At 55.6% G+C, this 22,536-nt stretch overlaps 1 protein-coding gene across 8 annotated transcripts in view; it reads left to right on the forward strand.

The window, feature by feature from the left end:
* SCN4A (sodium voltage-gated channel alpha subunit 4) overlaps positions 1–22,536 on the forward strand; it is a 44,163-nt gene that overhangs the window by 18,294 nt on the left and 3,333 nt on the right. For all 8 annotated transcript variants that reach the window (XM_077853808.1, XM_077853810.1, XM_077853809.1 and 5 more), the window contains 18 exons: positions 782–1,096; positions 1,916–1,979; positions 2,214–2,355; positions 3,113–3,322; positions 3,907–4,060; positions 5,702–5,940; positions 7,717–7,890; positions 8,851–9,207; positions 13,226–13,723; positions 15,621–15,753; positions 16,389–16,543; positions 17,061–17,234; positions 17,358–17,480; positions 19,038–19,316; positions 19,576–19,629; positions 20,120–20,257; positions 20,740–20,844; positions 21,550–21,820. In XM_077853808.1, coding sequence (XP_077709934.1) covers positions 782–1,096; positions 1,916–1,979; positions 2,214–2,355; positions 3,113–3,322; positions 3,907–4,060; positions 5,702–5,940; positions 7,717–7,890; positions 8,851–9,207; positions 13,226–13,723; positions 15,621–15,753; positions 16,389–16,543; positions 17,061–17,234; positions 17,358–17,480; positions 19,038–19,316; positions 19,576–19,629; positions 20,120–20,257; positions 20,740–20,844; positions 21,550–21,820 — 3,585 coding nt within the window. The remainder of the gene's footprint in view (positions 1–781; positions 1,097–1,915; positions 1,980–2,213; positions 2,356–3,112; positions 3,323–3,906; positions 4,061–5,701; positions 5,941–7,716; positions 7,891–8,850; positions 9,208–13,225; positions 13,724–15,620; positions 15,754–16,388; positions 16,544–17,060; positions 17,235–17,357; positions 17,481–19,037; positions 19,317–19,575; positions 19,630–20,119; positions 20,258–20,739; positions 20,845–21,549; positions 21,821–22,536) is intronic.

The raw sequence follows: 22,536 nt of genomic DNA on the forward strand, positions 1-22,536 counted from the left end.
TGTACACTGGCCAAGTGAGTGAAGGCCACAGTATTCCGTAACACTATGCTTCCAGCATCCTCAGAGCTCGGAGGGTTTTAATAAGGTGGCTGTTTTCCACATCAAGTTAAGAAAAAGAAATGAACTGATATGGAAGTGTGTGTCACTCTGATTAGGCCCAAAGAAGTTATGGCTCTTCCATAAATGATGGGAATCCATCCCTGGAAGTCTGTAAGATTGTCTATGCCTTTGTCTGTCCAAAGGGGCGGTTGCAATACTATCTCCTCCTCAGTCTAAAGCTGCTGTTCCTTGGGTGTTACAGGCATTATAAGAAAAAGGGGTCTGTCGTCAAGTAAGTTAAGGCAACATGGTATGAAAATTTTGCTTGTTTCTGCAGGACTTTGGTAGGATAATCCACAGTCTTGCTCTGAGAGCAGAATCTAGAACTGAGTCTTTCCCAAACATTTATTGAACCCCTCCCTTAAAGACACAGCTTGGGAGATCAGTGTTGTATAGGACATAGTTTGGGAGTGTTGACCTGGTGACATTTCTTCAACTCCACCATGTGTCTTTGCATTGCTCTATGAGTGAGGCAACAGCCAGGAAAGGCTTTATAGTACATTCTTCTAGTGGCTGAGACTGTGGCCATTTAAAGGCTCCACATCAAGGATGCGATCAGAGAAAGGTGGAACTCATTTGGGAAGCCTTCAGGGAAGTGGTCAAGTCAAGCCTTGAAGGAGATGCAGTAGGCAAAGGCTTGAGGGGATTGGAGAGTGACTACTCTTACCTTCCTGCCGGTCAGGGTTGAAGACGATTGTGGGGGCGCTGATCCAGTCGGTGAAAAAGCTGTCAGACGTGATGATCCTCACCGTCTTCTGCCTGAGTGTCTTTGCCTTGGTGGGCCTGCAGCTCTTCATGGGAAACCTCCGGCAGAAATGCGTGCGCTGGCCCCCACCCTTCAATGACACCAACACCACGTGGTACGGCAATGACACATGGTATGGCAACGACACGTGGTACAGCAACGACACGTGGTACGGCAACGACACATGGAACAGCCATGAGAGCTGGGCCAGCAACTACACCTTTGACTGGGACGCCTACATCAATGACGAAGGTAAGAACACAGGCTGGGGAGGCCGGTGGGATCTGTCCCAGCCCCAAGGACAGCCCCTTGTGAGATAAGTAGCAGGGGGGCACTTAAGCTTAAATCCATCCCTTGCCAGCTTGGGGAACCTCTGACAAGTCACTTGGTCTCCCTAACCCTCAGAACCCTCACCTCTAAAACTGAGGCAACAATGCCTTCCGCAAAGGGTGAGTGTGACAGTGACTGCCCCGTGGTTCTGAAAACCCTCCAGCTTTTGCTATGAAAAGCAGCAGCCCATAGTGCCCATTCCCCTAACCTTCACACTCCCTATTTTCCTCCATAACACGGCATGCTGGCACCCTGGCAGGGCCACCACCCCTGAACCCACACACTCACCTATTCACATGCCATCCTTCCCAGGGTCACACGCACAAGCCGCACATGCTCACACAGCCACGGTTAGTCCACACAAGGCCTTCTGGCAAATTAGAAAAAGGTACTCCTTCAGCCTGGCCCCTGGATTCCAGTCCCCCCTCCCCAAGTCAGGGGGCCCTGCGCAGGTGTGTGGTGGCCATATGCATGCACACACGCACTATCCGACCATCTGTGCCCCTGCTGCATCCTGATGGCCCATCCACACATGGGGGGCACTGAGCTGACACGACTTGCCGCTGAGCTCCCTGTAGTGTATCTACCCAGAGACTTAATGGAGGGGCAAGGGCAGCCAGAGAGCCTCCATCTGGTGCATGTGGTCCACACAGACGTGCCCATGGGCGTGCGATGGGTGCATGTGTCCACAGTGTCTCCACGTGAGTGATATGTTTCCTTTGTGGCCTCTGACTCCCAAAGGGAACTTCTATTTCCTGGAGGGTGCCAATGACGCCCTGCTTTGTGGGAACAGCAGCGATGCTGGGTGAGTGATACAAGGGAGTGGGAAAAGGTGGCCCAGAGGTTTCAGAAGATGGGAGTGGATTAGGGACAAGAAAGTGGGGGCCAGTGGGAATGTAAGGAACACCCATGTGAATGGAACATTTCCCTGTTTGGGGGACACAGACAGGACTATAGGATTTTTCCTCGGGATCCCCCATCTGTCCCTCGGCTGGAGTTCTCTTCCCTCACTAACACCAGCACCCCATTTTATCCCCAGGCACTGCCCCGAGGGTTATGAGTGTATCAAGGCTGGACGGAACCCCAACTATGGCTATACCAGCTATGATACATTCAGCTGGGCCTTCCTGGCTCTCTTCCGCCTCATGACCCAGGACTACTGGGAGAACCTCTTTCAGCTGGTACTACTGCCCCCACTCTGCTTCACAGCCCCACAACTACCTCCCTCCAGCCCACAGCCTCCTCAGGGCATGGCAGGACCAAGGCCACTTCTTCCCTGTAGATGGCTTTTTGGAGCCCTCTGACACTGGGGACCTGCCCACATCTGAGCCACAGCCTCTCTTCCTTCACCCCCTTTGCCATAAGCACTGAGATCTGGGCCTGGCACAGACCCCCAGGCCTCACAGTAACCAGTAGGGTAGCTTAGAAATTCAACTCTGCCCCTACACAATTATTTAGCTTCTACTATTTGCATGGTAGGCAGGTTGAGTCTGGAGCAGCAGTGCCTTCTGGTCCCTGGTAATGTTTCTAACACTGAAGATACTCATGAGAATAATAATAATGGCCACTATTATTTGTTGAGCTCTTATTAGATTCCAGGCACTGTAGCAGCTGTAGGATTCATGTTGACCCCAAAGCCCTGTTCACCAATTTTTTTTTTTTTAAATCCTGGCTCTCTGATCTTAAGATGTCTGTCTCAGGTCCTCAGGGCTCTCTGAGCCAGGAGACCAGGAAAGTCTGGGCCCCAGGTGCATATTCTGAATGTGGCTTAGCCTGCCAAGGATGGCCATACCCTGCCTCAAGGTCCTCAAATCACCAGGCTCTGTGAGCGACCCTCCCTGTTTACCTATCTGGGCAATGGGTATGTGGAGAGGGATGGTGGGTGAGAGCAGGCAGGGTGCCCTGTGATGCTCCCTCTCTTTCTCCCCCTACTCTCAGACCCTTCGAGCAGCTGGCAAGACCTACATGATCTTCTTTGTGGTCATCATTTTCCTGGGCTCCTTCTACCTCATTAACCTGATCCTGGCGGTGGTGGCCATGGCGTATGCAGAGCAGAATGAGGCCACACTGGCTGAGGATCAGGAGAAAGAAGAAGAGTTTCAGCAGATGCTGGAGAAATTCAAAAAGCAGCAGGAGGAGCTGGAGAAGGTGTGGACTCAGGGAGAGGAGGTTGAGGATCCAGGAATCTCCCTGGCCCTCAGCCTGGCCTCTCCTGCACAGGCTGAGGGTGAAGGAGAGGCATGGGCTAGGGGCTGCAAGGCAGGGTGAGCTTAAGGCCCCAGGCTGGAGGTTTTGGTGGGATGGGAAGCAATAGAAAGAACATTCTGCAGCTCTGTGCCTCAATTTCCCTATAAACAATAAAGAATCTGGGGTAGTTAAATCTGAAGTAACCTTCCAGCTCAAATATCTATGGTCTTGGGATTCTTTCTGGGCAGGATATGGGCCTAGGGAGAAGTGAATCCTGTTGAGGCCCCCAGGGTGCAGCTGCCCATTTCCTCACCACCTGAATAGAGGGTCAGTCAAGGCTTCCAAGAATGGGAGGTCTTCAGGGATGGTCTCCAACTTTGGTCCCTACCCTGGTCAATCTCATCACCACCAAAGTCACCCCCACAACCTGCACCGAGCTCAGCACAGGACAAGAAGAGGGGCCCCCTCATAAAGAGAGACCCCTGTTAGTCCATCCACTGGGCTCTGAGATGGACTCTGTGCCTACCACCCATGCTGACCCACAGGCCAAGGCCGCCCAGGCTCTGGAAGGCGGGGAGGCAGATGGGGACCCAGCCCACGGCAAAGATTGCAATGGCAGCCTAGACACATCGCTGGGTGAGAAGGGGCCTCCAAGACAGAGCTGCAGTGCAGACAGTGGTATCTCAGATGCTATGGAAGGTAAGTGCTTGACAGCCCTATAGGCGTGCCATCCTACGTGTCCTGACAGTCGGGCCACTTGGGCTCCTGGGGGTGGGGGTGGGGCTGGCTGGGCCCAGCATTGGAAGGACAGTAACTTAATATAGGTATCGAAGAAATGTCCATGATAAATATAGTCCTGGTGTAGCCTGGCCCAGTTCTGGATACAAGGCCAGGCTGCTGTGGGAACTGGGGGCTTCTGGAAGGGCTTCAGGGGCTACCAAGGTAATGGGGAAGGACAGGATAATATTAACCAAGAAAGCTCATTGTTTTGGAAACTGGAAATCCTGCTCCTCAAATGTCTTCTGGGCAGAAGTTAAAGGTCAAAGGTCAAACTCTGCCCAGGTAGTCACAGATTCCCCCAAATCTGCATATTGCTCTACCATGTCAGGGAGAACAGGATAAGGTAACAAGGACAGGGTGGATAGACACAAACAAGGATGGATGGATGGATGGATGGATGGATGGATGGATGGATGAGTGGGTGGGTGGATGGATGGATGGATGGATGGATAGATGGATGGATGGATGGGTAGATGGGTGGATGAATGAATAGATGTATGGATGGGCTGAAAGATTAATGAATGGAAGAGACATGGTGTATGGATGGAGGGGAGGAAAGAGGGGAGGGAAAAAGGAGGAGGGAGAAAGGAGGGGAAGGAGGAATAAAGGAAATCTGACATGGAAGAGATCTGGTCCCCTTCCCAGGTCCCCCTCCCCTTCCTGGTGCCAGGAAGGACTTGGAGAACCTAGAGGACTTTGCAGATCTCTGGAGGGCACCTTCTCACCCAAACTTGTAGGACAGGCATCCAGGTGTCTGTGCCCTGCCAAAGAATGCCCCAGAGGGTGTTCAGTGTTACTGGCTGAGGAGGTCACTCAACACTGCCCTAGCCAGGACCATTGCGAGTTTTGGGTATCAGACACTGTTTCCAACACCTGCAGTGATTTGGGGGTCAGCAGCTTGAGGATGGAGCTGTTAGTATCAGACTAGAATCTGAAGCCTTTGAGAGATCCAATTAGCTCATTTGCTGGGGTGTCCCAATCATGCACTCAAACCCAGGTCTCCATGTGACTTCCCCGACTCTTTCCTCATCTATGTCATGGGGGCATTATTAATATTTCTTATAAATTTCCAATGGAAGGGAGAGCCCTCAGGGGGATCCTCAGTCTGCTCTGAGTAGCACTGGCCAGCAGAAGTGGAATGGGACTCAACCTTCTGCAGTGGCCTCCCACCTCTCCCTGGGAACCCTCAGAGATCAGATGTCTCCCCAGCCAGCCAGGATCACAGCCCTAGACCATGGGCAGGGGGTGGGAGTCACTGAGGGGTGGGTTCTGTAAGGTATGCCAAGAAGGCCCAGCCTGAGGTGGAACATTAGAAGGGGCTTCAGGTAGGGCTGGGGGTTTAAGGAAGGGAGCATGAGTGGGCAGGGTTTGGGCCATGTGGGCGGGGCTTCCGGGGACAGGTCTTCAGGGTGTCCCAGGGAGAGGGGACCTTGAAGTCAGCCTGGCTGAGGGGATAGGTTTGAGATGTGGAGTTCAAGGGCCAGGCCTGGAAGGTGGGGAAGGGAAGGAGGACCCTGGGGGTGAGGGTCCTCATCAGGTGTGTTTCTACCCTACTCCCAGAGCTGGAAGAGGCCCACCAGAAGTGCCCACCGTGGTGGTACAAATGCGCCCACAAAGTGCTCATATGGAACTGCTGCACCCCCTGGATGAAGTTCAAGAACATCATCCACTTGATTGTCATGGACCCCTTTGTGGACCTGGGCATCACCATCTGCATTGTGCTCAACACCCTCTTCATGGCCATGGAGCACTACCCCATGACAGAGCACTTTGATAACGTGCTGACCGTGGGCAACCTGGTAGGGAGGGGACATGGAAAGGTGTCATTCCCAGGCAGGACAGGAGAGGGGCCACAGGGCCCCATGGGGCCATCTGGACTGTGTGGCTATATAGGGCATTCTTGGGGGGCATATGGGGACAAGCTGGGCTTATTCTCCCCACATACGGGGGGCATGAGTTAAGATACAAGGGAGGTACATGGGGTGATCCATGAGATGTGGAATTGAAGTTTTAGGGTATTTGGAGGCAGAGAGAGTAGGGATAAGGTGCTGGACATTTTAAGATCAGGCCCTATGGTCTGGGGTCCAGGCCATGCCCTGGAGGCAGAAGTGGGGGAGTCGGGTGATAGGTATCCCCTTTCAAAGGTTGTTATGGGCCTAAGAGGGATGGAAGGACCTGAAAATGGGGGCATACAGCTTTGGGCCCCCAGGCCCAAGAGGCCCCCCTGGGGCATGGTCCCCCAACCCAGCCCCCTGCCCACTACCATTTCTCCAGCATGGCCAGGCCAGCTCCCCTCGGGCCTTTCCTGCCTGGCTATTGTTGACACACACTGATCCGCCTGCTTATCCCTGCCCATTAGGAGCATTATCACCTCATTCCCAGCGCCCGTGGAGGCTGACAAAGGGAAAAAGCCGCCTTAACCTCCAGCCCTACCCCGCCCTTTCCAAGTCCCTTAGAACTTTTTCCAGATGGCCAATGGGCAAGGTGTTCCCCTCACCCTGAGGATGAGGAGAGCCCAAGGAAAATAAGATTTGGGGGCCTGCAGCAGTGTGAGGACTTTGTGGGTGACATGGGCATCAGAGCCTGGACTCCCAGCCTGTGAGGCAGGCACTTCTATCCCATGGAGATGTCTGAAGCAGCCATGCCAGACCAGGCTAGAGGGGGCAAGGGTGTGCTCTGGACTCACAGTGCAGCTGCTGGGGTGTGCGTGATGGGCCCAGCCTGCCACCTGCCCACCCCCTGCCCACCCCTTGCCCGCACTATACTACTGTCTGGCCACCTGCTATGGCCAGGGACAGCTCCTGGGCGGGGTTCAGCATGTGCCCAGGCAGGCTGTGGACCAGGGCAGCTGGTGCCCGGCAGGAGGGGGGCTGTGCCCAGGGAGCTTTCAGAGGCTAGGCAGCCCTTACACCCCTGCACCAGGTTCATGGAGGGCAGCTCGGGTCTTCTCATGGATCCCTGACCTTGCCCCCTTTTGGTTCCTACCCTAGACTTCTGAGTCCATCAAGATTTGCTGAGTTCTGGGACTCTTGCTAATCAGGGTAGAGCAGGTAGGGCATAGAGACAGAAAGACTGAATTAAGCACCCCAAGACCTGGAGTTGAAGCCTGACTCATTCCCACATGGGTGGCGTGAGACAGCACTTGCCGCTTAGCTCCCTGAGTCTCAGTGTCCTCATGTCTGGGGCAAGTGACAATCACTTGCAACTCCATAAAAATTGGCGTCCCAGTGAGGTCTGAATGTGAACTACCAAGTGGTGCATGAGTGCTAAATATTATGATTGGGGTGAGGCCCCAAGAACTGAAGTGACTGGCTCATGATCACAAGCCCAGAAGCAGATGGGTTCAGGTCTCTCTCAGGGTGGTACCCACTCTGCCCTGTGGCTTAGCCGTTCCACTCTTCACTCACACACGCACACGTGTGGGCTGTGGGGACCACTGCCTGTCCCCACTCAGGCCTCCAGACCCCTCCCCTCAGGCCCTGCTGGCTCTGCCAGAAGGTGGGAGTCAGTGGGGAGACTCCCAAGGCCCTGTGCTCCCTGAGGCTCTGTGACGTGGACCGCACCCCATCCCGCAGGTCTTCACTGGCATCTTCACGGCAGAGATGGTACTGAAGCTCATCGCCATGGACCCCTACGAGTACTTCCAGCAGGGCTGGAACATCTTCGACAGTATCATTGTCACCCTTAGCCTGGTGGAACTGGGCCTGGCCAACGTGCAAGGGCTGTCCGTGCTCCGCTCCTTCCGACTGGTGCGTGAGACCCCAGGACCACGCTGAGGCTGGGAGGAGTGGGGGGGACGCAGGAAGATGGGAAGAGTGAGCCCCAAGAAGCCACTTGTGTGTGCCACCCTGCCTCTCAGAACCTTTCTTACTGGAAATGGGGAGAAAGAGAGCCCACCCCTCCCCTTATCACATAGGGTTGCCAGGGACCAAAATGAAAACCCGGGGAGCTGACATTTGGGCTTGACTCCTTGGTGACCTTGGGTGACAGAGACCATATTGCAGACCTGAAGGCTGGGACTCATTAGAGGTGGAATTGGGAATCTGATTTAGTATCCTTTCCACCATCCCATGGGAGCACTTTTATATATTTTTAACTTTATTATGGGACCTGTCATTCATCCACAAACCTATAAAGTATAATGAACTTTTGTGTACCTTTCACCCACTCTGATGGCCATCAACATTCTATAGTCCTTATTCTATCTGTCCCCCACTTTTTATTTATTTATTTATTTAGTTTTTAAGATTTTATGTATTTATTCATGAGAGACAAACAGAGAGGCAGAGACACAGGCAGAGGGAGAACCAGGCTCCCTGTGGGGAGCCTGATGTGGGACTCAATCCTGGGACTCCAGGATCACGTCCTCAACTGCTGAGCCACCCAGGCGGTCCCTGTCCCCCACTTTTTATGGGGGGTGGGGAATACATCAAAGTAAATCCTGACATTATGTCACTTATAAACACTTCAGTACGAATCTTTAAGAGAAGACTCTTTGTTTTGAACACATAAAGTGGATGAGGTGGTCGGATAGGAGTTTTCCCATTTAACAGAGAGGCAGACTTTGGCTCAGATCACTCGTGAGGCAGGGATTTGAATTGTTCTAGAGAAGTCTTTCTCCTAAGGATGAGTCTTCCCCAGGTTGGGCCTAGGTGTGGGGAGGTGGCAACCTGGGCCTCATCCCCCCCTGCCCTCCCCCTGCCCGGCAGCTGCGGGTCTTCAAGTTAGCAAAGTCTTGGCCGACGCTGAACATGCTCATCAAGATCATCGGCAACTCGGTGGGCGCTCTGGGCAACCTGACGCTGGTGCTGGCCATCATTGTGTTCATCTTCGCCGTCGTGGGCATGCAGCTGTTCGGCAAGAGCTACAAGGAGTGTGTGTGCAAGATCGCGGCCGACTGCAGCCTGCCCCGCTGGCACATGAACGACTTCTTCCACTCCTTCCTCATCGTCTTCCGCATCCTGTGCGGGGAGTGGATCGAGACCATGTGGGACTGCATGGAGGTGGCCGGCCAGGCCATGTGCCTCACTGTCTTCCTCATGGTCATGGTCATCGGCAACCTAGTGGTGAGTTGGGTTGGATGGCTGGCTCCTCGCTCCCTCCCCCTCCCGACCCAGGAAACCCAAGCATATGCAACATGTCCCCCTCAATTATTTCCTTTCAACTGGGCTTCAGGGGCCTTTACCGTGTGGGTGAACTGTATGAAATCACTAATAAGGCAATTTTATATGGTTTAACCCAGTGACTCTCCAATTGTAACCAGCTTCAGAATCAACTCTGACATTCCCAGCCCCACACCCACAGAGTCTGATTCAGCAGCTTGGGGCCAGGGCCTGGGAATATGCATTTTTAATAGGCACTGCTGTCTCTGGCCCAGAGCTGACACTGAGTATAGTACTGTTGAAACCTAGTGTTTGGGGCAAAGTAATGTGCTAACTAGAGCCGGACAGGCCCACACTCCAGGCCCAGCTCTGTTGTCATCTGTGTACCCTTGAACAAGTTACTGTTCTCTGGTCAGCCGGGTTCTCTAACTTCACGCAGAAGAAAAACGGTGGGCACCTCACAGGGCTGCTGAGAGGCTTGCCTGGGACTGTGCTGAAAGGTGCCACGCAGGGTGGCACCAGAACTCCTGGGCCTCCTGTCCCCCTGCCCCCCTCCTCAGATCCTGGAATTAGTGTCCAGGAGCTGCAGGGGGACCAATGAGGAGCAGAGGCACTCAGGCCGTGGTCGCGCTGACTAGCATTTCTGTGGTTGGCCCAGGGTGGCGTGTCTCCACATCCTGATGCCCACAACTCCTCCCCTGATTAGGGTGGGCAGCACCCCTGCCAGGAGTGCTGTGCCCAGATGCCCCTTGTAGTGGCCTACGCAGCCCTGAGCCACAAGGAGGGGGGACAGACGCCACACGTCGCCACGTTCTGCAAAGGCCGGTGGAATCCTTGGGCTGCTGGGTCAGCGCTTCTCAGATATCGCTGAGCTCCGGCTGGGGGCAGGAGCCGACCGGCGGGGAGGGGTGTCACCTCCACTGAGGAAGGGACCGTGGGATGAGGTCCTGAGTCCCCAGGGACAGCTAGGCAGGAGACCCCCGGCCAACTGTCCTTGGGAGAGGGCTTGGGGAGTAGGGGGAGAACGAGAAGATGCCCCAGCAGAACTTTGGGGTGGCATCAGGGTGGGTAGCTGGCTCTGAGTAGAAGTTTGTAAAGCTAAGTTTAAGGGCCCAGCATGACTCAAAGGGTCTGTGGTGGCTTATCTGTCTGTATGTGTGTAGACTCAAAACACTGCAAGCCCTCGCTTTGCTACTTACTGACCGGGAAAACTTGAGAAGTTATTTAACCTGTTTCTGGCCTCAATTCTTCCCATACGGGAAATGGGGATGATAATGGTGGTGACCCACTTCCCCTTGTGGTCTGAACGCTCAGCAAAGCACTTGGTCTACAAGGCCTGGGGCGTAGGGTTGGGGGAGTGGTGGTTCAGGTACCTGCCATTGATGTCACCCCCCACCCCACACCCCAGGACTGGGATCCTGCCATATGCCGGTCCCTGTGCAAAGAGCTTTACATGCATTATCCCCAATGCTCTCCACAACCCTGGGAGGTAGGGAACATTGGCACCGTGCTCCCGGGAGCCACTGCCCGGAACCACACAGCTAGCGTGAGACTGAGCCTAGACTAGAACCTGGCGCTGTGTCATGCCAGTAACGGCATCAGTAATAGCAGCCGTGGTAAGAATGACAGTGTCAACATGGGCAGTAACGATGGTGACAGCTGACCTCTATGTGCATTTGTCCAGCATTCAGAGCACTTTCTGTGTATTTATCTCTTAATGCTCACCGCCGCCCCGTGGGGACGTGCTGTTCCATCTCTGTTTTGTAGATGAGGAAGCAAAGGCTCAGGGAGAGAAGCTAGTAACCTGCACAGGATTTGAACCCAAGCAGTCTGGCCCCAGGGTCTGGAACCCCCTGCACTTACACTGCCTCTGAGTGCATGTCACACACACACACACACACACACACACACACACACTAATGAGCACACATACACACACACCACCGATACTCTTTCCCAGCCTAGCTCTGCCCTCTCTCACTTTGCTCAGAGGGACTGGAGCAGCCCGGGGAGGTGACACTGTCAGCTCCTTCGGCACTGTCCCCACCCCAGCTCAGGCCTCTGCCAGAAGGCACAGAGGCAACCTGCCAGGGAGTGGGGGGCCCCATGTCCCCCGCATCCTGGCACGGGAGGACTTCCTCTGGCCTACTGTGAAGAAGAGGAAATGATGAGGTCCTAGGTAACCCACCCTTCAGAGCCCCTGGGGGAACATGATGTTCATCCCCCTTCCCTGCAGCCCTCCTCCCCACGCCTTGCCTGGGGCAGCTATTTCTGTCCCAGGCAGGAGCCGTGTGCAAACCCGGCTGACCCAGAGAGCAGCTAATTCCCATCTCAGATGTGTTTCTGGCAACTGGATGCCTCCCCCCGACAAAGGGAAAGAAAGACCGATAGCTTTGGTTGGGGGCAAAGGTGGAAAAGTAGCTGGGGGGTATAGAGATGGGGAGGAATTGGCCCAGCACCTTCTCCCCGTGTGTGTGTGTGTGTGTGTGTATATATATATATATATACATATATATATACACTCACTTTGAAGACACTGTGCTAACATGATAGTTAAGGCAATGATAAAAAGACCTTGGAGGACCCTGGTGAAAGCCAGGCAGTGAGAGGCACATGGAGAAGTTGGTCCAGGGTGGACATTCCACAGGCGCCCCTACTCCTTCATGTCCACTCATACACCTAGCCCTGTCCCAAGGCCCCTAGAGTAAGACCCGGCCCTGCCTCTGGCTGACAGGAGCCAGGACTGCGCCCCCCACTGCTCTAGCTCTGCTTCACCTTCCTCCTCATTCCCTGGGGGAGGGGGGGATAGACTGTGGAAGGTAGAGCCATCACATTGCACAACCTCTGGGGCTGCCATTCACACTGTAGTCTAAATGAATGATGTCCTCTAAAGTTGTACCATGACTGGAAACCTGGATTCTAGTCCTGATCATTCTGTATGTCATAGAGGACATCATTCCACCTCTCTGAGACTCAGTTTCCTTATTAATAAAATGCCAAGCTGGCCTCAGAGTTAATCATACTTTTCCCTGTACCTTGTACCTTCTGTCATTGCACACATAACAGCCAACATGTTTTGAGTGCCTACCGTGTGCTCTGCTCATATTGATTTTTTAATCCTCACAACAATACGAGGAGGTGGGTACTGGAATCCTCCCCATTATACACACAAGGAAACTGAGGCACAGAGCAGTGATAGGATTTGCCTCAGGACACGTTGCTAGTAAACTGGGCTTCAAGGCCGAGCAGCATGGTTCCAAAGCCTGTGCACCCCAGTCTCCATTGCCATGCAAACCCACTGCATTGTATCTGTTTGATCAAATGTCTCTACTAGGTTGGAGCTCCCTTACACCACAGCGGGAGAGGCTCAGTAAATGTCTGTCCCTGGAAAATAAAGCTGGAGACTAGAGGGGTGGACCAGTAGCCTCTTGAGGCTTTCAGTAGGAAAATGGGAAGAAAATGAAGTGGAGCAGGGAATCCCAAGGAGAGAAAAGTGGTGAACAGCAGGAGGCCAAATGCCCTTCCCAGAGCAATAGGGCACATGCATCTGAGCACCGGGGAGCACAGGCTCCATTAATGGACAGGAAAAGAAGGCTCAGCAGATTCAAGGTCCCAGTAAGTTCTGGAAACTCAGAGACGTGAGCCCTGTTCTTTGTTCTGCCTTCCCCAGCAGTGGAGGTGGGGGACAGAGTCCTGGAAGGAATCCCTGTCTCCCAGTGGGCAGCCCTAAGGTCTTGCAGAGTCCTATCGTGCGCCTAAGCCTCAGTTTCCTTTTCTGCAAAGCAGGGGTGATGGTAACATTCCTCGCCTCCCCAGGCAGTTGTGAGGATCCCATTAAGTGATTTCCTCTTCCGTGCCGCACATGCAGCAGGTCTGCTTAGAGGCCTGAGGCCCCTTGTGCTGGCAGAAGGTGGCACCCTGGGTGGGGGTGGGGGGGTGTCCCGAGGCTGGGCTGAGTTTCCTCCCGACCCCTGCTGCCCAGGTCCTGAACCTCTTCCTGGCACTGCTGTTGAGCTCCTTCAGCGCCGACAGCCTGGCCGCCTCGGACGAGGACGGCGAGATGAACAACCTGCAGATCGCCATCGGGCGCATCAAGTGGGGCATTGGCTTTGCCAAAGCCTTTCTCCTGGGACTGCTGCATGGCAAGATCCTGAGCCCCAAGGAAATCATGCTCACCCTCGGGGGGCCCGGGGAGGCCAAGGAGGCCCGGGAGGCCGGGGAGGCCGGGGAGAGTACCCCAGGGGACGAGAAGAAGGAGCCACCGCCTGAGGAGGACGACAAGGACCTGAAGAAGGATAATGACATCCTGAACCACGTGGGCCTGGTTGATGGCTCTCCCCCTAGCATCGAGCTGGACCACCTCAACTTTATCAACAACCCCTACCTGACCATTCACGTGCCCATTGCCTCCGAGGAGTCCGACCTGGAGATACCCACAGAGGAGGAGACTGACACTTTCTCAGAGCCCGAGGATGGCAAGGTGAGCTTGAGGGGGCTGGGGAGGGGGGTCAGATAGACCTGGCTTCAAATCTTTGCATGACCCTAGACAAGTCACAAATCCTGAGCCTCAGTGTCTCCATCTGTAAAATGGGGCAATGGCACCTACCTCAGGGCATAGCAAGGAACATTATGTGAGAGGCTGTGCATAAGCACCTGCAGTGCTGTGCATGTGACTGTCCATTATTCCCATGGACCCAGCCTGTCCTTCCCTAGTGTCCCCTCACTTTGGCTCTGCACCTCCAACGTGGACACCAGCAGGTGGTGCTCTTGGACAGGTTGTTCCTACCTGTGGTACCTTAGCTCCAGGGTTGGGACCCAAGAGTCCTCTCCAATCCCCCTCTGGGCTTGAAGTCCCTCCCATTATCCCACTGGGCTGGTCCACACCTCCCAGTGCAGGCCAAAGTGCTGGGTCTGGGCTGAGGATCCCAAGGGGTGGAGAGGGCTGGGGGGCCAATTGGATTGGGTACAAGGAGAGCAGAGAGCTGGGCAGTCTCAGTAGTAGCCATGACCTACTCACCCAGAAGATGCCCCCCTCCTCCTGCCCCTTCCCTGCAAGAGTGACAGAGGGGCTGGTAGTCACCCCAGGAGCTCCCCAGGGGAACTGACTGTAAGCCCCAAAGCCCATCCTCCAGCTCTGGCAAGGGAGGGACCAGCACAGCCGCCCCCCCACCCCGTCCCCCTGCACCTCATCAGCCCTGGGCCTGGCTGGGCACTGGAGTCCGAAAGAACTTTGCCCTGAAAGCTCTTGACTCCTTATTCCCCCCAGATATGTGTCATGCTGACTTACAGGGGGCTGAGTGCCTGCCAAGCTATAAATACCCAGGGAAATGTGGCACCAACCTCGGTATGATGAGCGGGTGTGGGGGAGGACTGGACAGCACCCAGGGCCAGGACTCTGGGGCTCTCAAGGGGGCAAACAGGACTCCAAGGGTGACTGTGGGAGTTGGGACACACAGGCAGGGCAAGTGGCATAGTGGGTGCCTTGGCTGACCTAATAATGCTTGCCTCAGTTTCCCTTTCTTTCAACTGGGCACAAGGAAACCTGTGTGACTTTCTGGTTACCCTTTTGGATCCAGAGTTACCCCCTCCCAAGCCGCCCTCTCCATCTTTCCCTTCAGGGTCCTCCACTCCAGCCACGAAGGGGTCCCCTGGAGGAGGGAAGCTAGGTCCAGGAACACTGGCCCCAGACAGCACCAGCAAGAGGTGCAGGAGGCCTGGCCGGGCCAGAACAACAGCCTCCCCCACCCTGCCCCACTCCCATCAGGTTCCTTTGGCCCCAGGCTGGAGCTTCTGCTGGGGAAAGTTTTCCATTCTTTCTGGATTCCTCAGCCCCGTGGACCCTGGGAATGGGAAGGCTCAGAGCTCAAGGACACTGCATGCCATCACCTGTGGGTCAGGGCAGCCCCGGCTCCGTTCTGACCCCTTGTGCTCCCTCAAAAGTCCACTCAGGCCTCTTACTCCGCTGCTCCACTGCTGTCCCCACCCCATTCTTCCCAGGACCCCCCAGCCCAGATCAGCCACTCCACACCACCACCCCCTTGTCTCCAGCCTCCTCCCTTACCTGATGCCCTCACCTGCCTCCTTGTGTCCTCATGATCTCTTCCCAGGCCTCGGCCCTGCCCCGCTCCAAGTCTAAGTGCCGCGGGGCAGGACCACAGCTGCCTTGGGCACTGTGGCTCTTCTGCAAAGGCCACAGTGCTGGCTCCATGAGCCAGGATTCAGTGAATGAATGACTGAGTAGGTCAGCTCCACCGCCTCTTTCTCCTCTCCCTTCTGGTCTCTCCCTTCTGGTCTCTCCCTGCTGGCCTCCCATCCTGACCTCCTCCGTTTACCTGGTGGGAGGACCCAAGGGTCACGTGACCCTGTGGTCCCTGCAGAAGCCACCGCAGCCCCTCGATGGGAACTCCTCCGTCTGCAGCACCGCGGACTATAAGCCCCCTGAGGAAGACCCCGAGGAGCAGGCTGAAGAGAACCCCGAAGGGGAGCAGCCTGAGGAGTGCTTCACGGAGGGTGAGGGCAAGCCTGCGTGCGTGCACCCCCACCTTGCCTGGTGCCTCCCCCAGCCCAGCAGCCCCTGGAAGGCACAGACCATGCCAAGCCCTGTGGGGGGCAACAGCCCTGGCCCAGCGCCAGACAACTGCCTCCTCAAGGACATCTGAGGATGTGCATCACCAAAAGCATGCAGAGCCTCCCTCCCCCTCCCCCACCAGATGCTCCTGGGTCCTGGGTGCTGACACACCCTGGGGGGGAACACAGCCCCGGGAAGGGGCATCAGAGCTCGGGATGCCTCCCAGCCCCTGACATGCTGAGCCTCGAGCTTGGCCGTGGGTATAGCACCGTCCTGGGAGGACTGTTGTGCAGAATCCCACGGGGCCCTGGGTGTGACCTGGCACATAGCAAGTGCTTGGGAAGGGCTGTTCTAAGACAATGACCCTCCTCGGCTCCCTCTGCAGAGAAAGACCAAGCCAGCCCTTCAGACACACTGCCGCCCACAGGGCCAGGGCGCGGGAAGGGTGCCTGGGGGAGGTGGGGAGGATGGGACCAGCTGAGCCGGGAAGGTGGTGGGAACAGGCAGGCTGCGTGTCCATGTCCGGAGGCAGCCCCCAGTCCTGTGATGTGGTGTGCTTGCCCCTTGCCTCCCCCAGCCTGCGTGCAACGCTGCCCTTTCCTCTACGTGGACATCTCCCAGGGCCGTGGGAAGATGTGGTGGACCCTCCGCAGGGCCTGCTTCAAGATTGTCGAGCACAACTGGTTCGAGACCTTCATCGTCTTCATGATCCTGCTTAGCAGTGGAGCCTTGGTAGGCACTGCCCTGAGAGATAGGCTGGGGAGGGGCGGGTGCCAGGCCCAAAGGAGGCCCTCCTGGGGCTCCCTCCTTTGCACACCACTAGACAGGCGAGGCCTGGACAGTCTTGATCCCAGAGAATCCTAAAGGGACTCATTTGTGGTTGCAGGATGCGATGTAGAAAGTGTTAATTTTCTTAAAGCGACAGGTGGGGTCCACCTCTGTGGGTACCCCCAGCAATAGGTGCCAGCGAGAACAGAGGTGGGAAGGCCCTGGGCATGTTGAGTCAGGGTTGAAGATGTGTCACTGTGAAGGCCCCCAAGCAGATGACTGTCACCCCTAGAGGAAGAGCTGCTGAGGGGGTTCTCCCTGTGGGCCAACTCACTGGCTCGCCCCCATGGTGGGCCCCGGGGATTCTGGGAGAAGCCAATAGCCTGACCCCAGGAAGCAGCCACCTAGGTGGGGTGGGGGATGTGGCCACTGCCCCAGGATCTGGGGCCCTGGCCACCCCTGGCCGTGCTGGTGTCCCCAGGCCTTCGAGGATATCTATATTGAGCAGCGGCGAGTCATCCGCAGCATCCTGGAGTACGCGGACAAGGTTTTCACTTACATCTTCATCGTGGAGATGCTGCTCAAGTGGGTAGCCTATGGCTTCAAGGTGTACTTCACCAATGCCTGGTGCTGGCTTGACTTCCTCATTGTGGACGTGAGTCTTCCCCCAGCGCCCAGCCCCAAGGCCAGACCCAGAGGTGTCCCTGTGGCCCAGGACCTTAGGAAGCCCTGGCCCTGAGGCCCCACACACCCTGACCACCCCACTCTCCCTCTGCAGGTCTCCATCATCAGTCTGGTGGCCAACTGGCTGGGCTACTCGGAGCTAGGACCCATCAAATCCCTGCGGACGCTGCGGGCCCTGCGTCCCCTGAGGGCTCTGTCCCGATTTGAGGGCATGAGGGTGGGTGCCGAGAGAGGCTCTGAATAGGGCCAGGGAGTTGGGGGGAGAAGCCACAACAGGGCAAGGTGGAAGGTGCACAGGTCTGTACTCCAGCCACCACTGGGGGAGGAGAGGCCTCGGTCTCTGGGTCCTGCTAAAGTCCAGATTTGAGCCCCTCACCCCATATCCTCCCACCCCACCCAAGTGCCCACCCTGGCCTCAGCCCCTCCTTAGCTCATCTCTGCCACCGCTGGGGGGCAGCAGAGGTTGCATCAGCTCCCAGGAGGGGCCACGAGGGTACTGTAGCAGGGAGGGAGGAAGAAGGAAAGCAGGTCTGTGGGTGAATAGGTGTCCCTCCCAGGCTCAGACTGGGGCCCACCAGGACTCTGAGAACTGGATGAGCTGGCAGGTGCCTGCTCCCAGGCTCTGAGCCTGCCCACCCTTCCCTCAGGCCCTAAAGAACAGTGACAGTAAATATAGAGTTTGGCCAAGACAAATGGGATTTTCCCCAGGCAAGAGAAGTCTTTTGGGAACAAGACCCACACAGAGGGATAAACTTCTGTGAGCAGCTGGTTGCAGGCCAGCAGTGCACTCAGCCCAAGTGGCTCCCTCCTGTTCGTGCTAGGCCCTCCCACCATCAGAACCAGGGACCCCTCCTCACTGAGGGGAAATGACCTGCCCCCATGGCCACGCAGCTGGTTGGTGTCCCAGCCAAGAATAGAGCTACCCGAGGCATCACCAGGTTTGTGCCACCCACTCTGTCTGGAGGTCATGAAACAGCTTCTCCTTGAAAAAAGACAAATCTCAAAAAAAAAAAAAAAAAAAGAAAAGAAAAAAGACAAATCTCGAGCACCTGGGTGGCTCAGTGGTTGAGTGCCTTTGGCTCAGGTCATGATCCCGGGGTCCTGGGATTGAGTCCCATATTGGGCTCCCCACAGGGAGCCTGCTTCTCTGCCTATGTCTCTGCCTCTCTGTGTGTGTCTCTCATGAATAAATAAATAAAATCTTAAAAAAAAAAAAAAGAAAAAAGACAATTCTCAGATTTAGTCCAGCCTGACGTAGTGAAGTTGGCTTATGTGGCCAGGGCTGGGGAGTAGGGCCCAGGGCTCCAGCCTCAGGGACCTGCTGCTTTAAAGACCCCCGTGGCTTCATTTCTGTGTCCGCGTCTCTAATGCTGTGAGCAGACGAGCAGGGGGCTGGGTCACGGGGGCTGAGTTTCCTATGGGGGCCGAGGAAGGAGTGTTTGTCTCCTGCCTAGTGACCCGTGGCCAGGCTGCTTCCAGAGAAGCCTAGTGCCCCGACTCTGGGCTGATGGCTCCAGCCAAGCAGAGAGCCCTCTTCAACCACTAGGCCAGCAGCACTCCTAACCCTACTCCTCACTTCCCCACCCCACCCCCCAGACTAGAGCCCAGCAGACTTCTCCCCCAGGCCTAGCTCAGATTGACCGTCCTCCGGAAAGCCTTCCCTGAATAACAGTGCCCAGCCCCGATGGGTCCCCTTGTAAGTGTAGGTAGGGAGCCCAGTCCCAAAGGAGCCTTGGTAAAGATCTGACAGTGACCCCTCCCCCGGCCCCCGCAGGTGGTGGTGAATGCCCTTTTGGGAGCCATCCCCTCCATCATGAATGTGCTGCTTGTCTGCCTCATCTTCTGGCTCATCTTCAGCATCATGGGTGTCAACCTGTTTGCTGGCAAGTTCTACTACTGCATCAACACTACCACCTCTGAGAGGTTCGACATCTCTGAGGTCAACAACAAGTCCGAGTGTGAAAGCCTGATGCACACGGGCCAGGTCCGCTGGCTCAACGTCAAGGTCAACTATGACAACGTGGGTCTAGGCTACCTCTCCCTCCTGCAGGTGGTGAGTGTAGCCTGCTGCCCTTGCACAAAACTGGGATGGAGGTGCTCCCAGATTCTCAATGTACCTGAGCCCACTGCTACTCCTTGTTAGGAGGCCACTCACCCTGCTTCCAGTGCTGTGGGACACGAGAGGTAGTATCTAGACCTCCGTGGTCTCTATGTCGTGCTCTGGGGAGGATCAGGCTGGGGTGAGGAGGGAGACTCACGGATGGTGGAAATGAGAAGCAGCCCCTCTCCTCACACCCAACCACACTCCCCAGGCCACCTTCAAGGGCTGGATGGACATCATGTATGCAGCCGTGGACTCCCGGGAGGTGAGTGGGGCTCACTGAGATGTGGCTGGCAAGTGAGCCAGGGGAGAGGACGCAGATCAGAGGCACAATGACAGTTCTGCCCAACCCCACCCCCATTCCACCTCCTCAGGAGCCCCCAAAATCAGCAACCTGGGGGTGGAAGGATCCACCTCTGGGTCCCAGACTCCTCCTGCCCACAGTGAGATGGGGAGCCGGGAGCAGCCAACATACTCCCCCCAACCTCCCTATCCTGTCCCATCCCATCCTGTTCCATCCCCATCCTATCCCATCCCATCCTCTCCCATCCCATCCCATCCTGTCCCATCCCTTCCCCTCCTATCTCATCCCATCCCAGCCCCATCCCATCCCATCCTCATTCTATCTTGTTCCATCCTGTCCCATCCCCATCCCCATCCCCATCCCCATCCCATCCCATCCCATCGCATCCCATCACATCCCATCCCCATCCCATCTTGGAGCCCCATCCCATCCTGCCCTGTGTCCTCTGCAGAAGGAAGAACAGCCACAGTATGAGGTGAACATCTACATGTACCTCTATTTTGTCATCTTCATCATCTTCGGGTCCTTCTTCACCCTCAACCTCTTTATCGGCGTCATCATCGACAACTTCAACCAGCAGAAGAAGAAGATGAGTATCCACCCACCCTCCCTGCACTCACTGGTCCCTTCATATATTCCCACCTGCCACCTCAGCACCCACTGTGCTGCCACTGGCAGCGGGACTGGGGCAGCCGGCCTGGGTTCAGGTTCTCCCTGGTGACTTTGAACAGTCACTTGGCCTCTGTGAACTCTGGTTACCTTATTAAGAAATGAGGTTGGTGCTACCTACCTGGCTGGGTCATCATTCAGAGGAGGCAGCAAGATATTGCTGAAAAGCATCCGGCCCCAAACAGGCTACGAGCCAGTGCTTGTCCCCTTCCCTCCACCTCCCCTCTGTTCCTTGTCTGGACAGAGTCCCCCTTCCCCTCCCTCCCTCCCTCAGCCCCTATCTCTGGGCCCTCCAGGTCCCCCTGCTGGTAGGGGGGCTGCCTTAAGGGTGGTGCCTGAGGTAGGGGGTCCCAGAGGCAGAGAAGAGAGGCCTCCAAACTTATAGGCACCATCCCACTATACTTTGGAGGGAAAGACATCTTCATGACGGAGGAACAGAAGAAATACTATAATGCCATGAAGAAGCTTGGCTCCAAGAAGCCTCAGAAGCCAATTCCCCGGCCCCAGGTACCAGCCCTCTGAGCCCCTCCTCCTCCAACCTGTATGAACCTCCTGCCCAAGGGGGCCCATGGGGGTAAAATGCAAGCTAAGTTCTGCCCACCAGCCCATATCCCTGGCGTGAGGCTGAGTCCACCTGCAAGGAAGCTGGGTTCCCTGCCAGGGGAATGTGCCTCTTTATAATTGCTCAGAGGCACCATGTGTGGGAGCAGCAGCTGCCTGATCGACCCCAGTCACTGGTTTGCCCCTCACCCGGCCCTGCACAGCCTCCCAGTGTCTACCCACTCCTTCAACTGATGACCTCTGGGGCAAGGGCCCCTAGAAGTAGGAGGAAGAGGATGTCCAGACACCTTCCCCAGTGAGTGATGACTGTGGAAGAAGAATGAGAGGTTGCTGGGGGCCTTGATGAGAGGAAGGGTCCTAGAGTAAGGAAGATACCCATGGACCCCAAAGAATGGCCTGTTCTGATGGGTATCCCCTCCTTGCCATGGCCAACTCTACCCCCTCTATCCCCTCCTCTCTCATGGCCACAAGCCCTGACACACACACCCCACTCTCTCTTTCTCTGTCTCTGTCTCTGTCTGTCTCTCTCTCTCTCTGTGTCATGCTGTTGTGTCATCTTGTGTCTCCTGCCTGTCCACATCCTGTGTGGGTCCTGACCACTGCCCCCCACATCTACCCACCTGCACCCCTGCACTCCTAACCATGCTGCAGAACAAGATCCAGGGCATGGTGTACGACTGCGTGACTAAGCAGGTGTTTGACATCACGATCATGATCCTTATCTGCCTCAACATGGTCACCATGATGGTGGAAACAGACGACCAGAGCCAACTCAAAGTGGACATCCTGTACAATATCAACATGATCTTCATCATCATCTTCACTGGGGAGTGTGTGCTCAAGATGCTTGCCCTGCGCCAGTACTACTTCACCGTCGGCTGGAACATCTTCGACTTTGTGGTTGTCATCCTGTCCATTGTGGGTGAGCAGGGCCAGGCTGGGCTGAGTCATTCTGGAAGGCCCGTTGCTCCCATCCTTATGTACACACACCTGCTCTCACACCTGGAAAGCTCACACATACATTTACACATACGCATGTGCAATATGCACCTGGCATTCACACTTAAGGCACAAAGATACATAGGATGGGCTCATAGGCAATCTGTCACCTGCATACACGTGAATATGCTTCTAGAAACATTTACCTACCAGTAGATGCACACTCAGGTCCATGTGCCTAGTGGAAGACATAAGATGGTTCTAGTATCATCCATACACACAGAAGTGCATAGACACATGTGTAATTATGATAGCAACTAACTACCACTTATTGATCATTTACTATTTGCCTGACACTGTGCCATCCCAGGAGGCAGGGACTGTTACCACCTCTGCCTTACAGAGGAGGAAACTGAATTATAAACAAGTTAAATGTCATGCTCAGAGTCACACACAGAGCTGTCTTCCCTCTCTGTCTCATCTGTGGCATCTGCAAACAGCCTTAGGAGTCAGCCTTACCCTCTCTCTATCAACTTGGGTGTATCTCACCTCCTTCCAGCTACAGTGTAACCCTAGCCCCAGGACCCTAGGAGAGCCCAGCCTCACGGGCCAGGTCATTTAGACTGTGCTTCTGTTGCTTCCTTTCCAAGGAAGAGCACACCAAGCCAGGTCCCCTTGAGTCTCCCTTGCCCCCACTCC

Source organism: Canis aureus, chromosome 16 (genome assembly GCF_053574225.1).
Source record: "Canis aureus isolate CA01 chromosome 16, VMU_Caureus_v.1.0, whole genome shotgun sequence".
Lineage (NCBI taxonomy): Eukaryota > Metazoa > Chordata > Mammalia > Carnivora > Canidae > Canis > Canis aureus.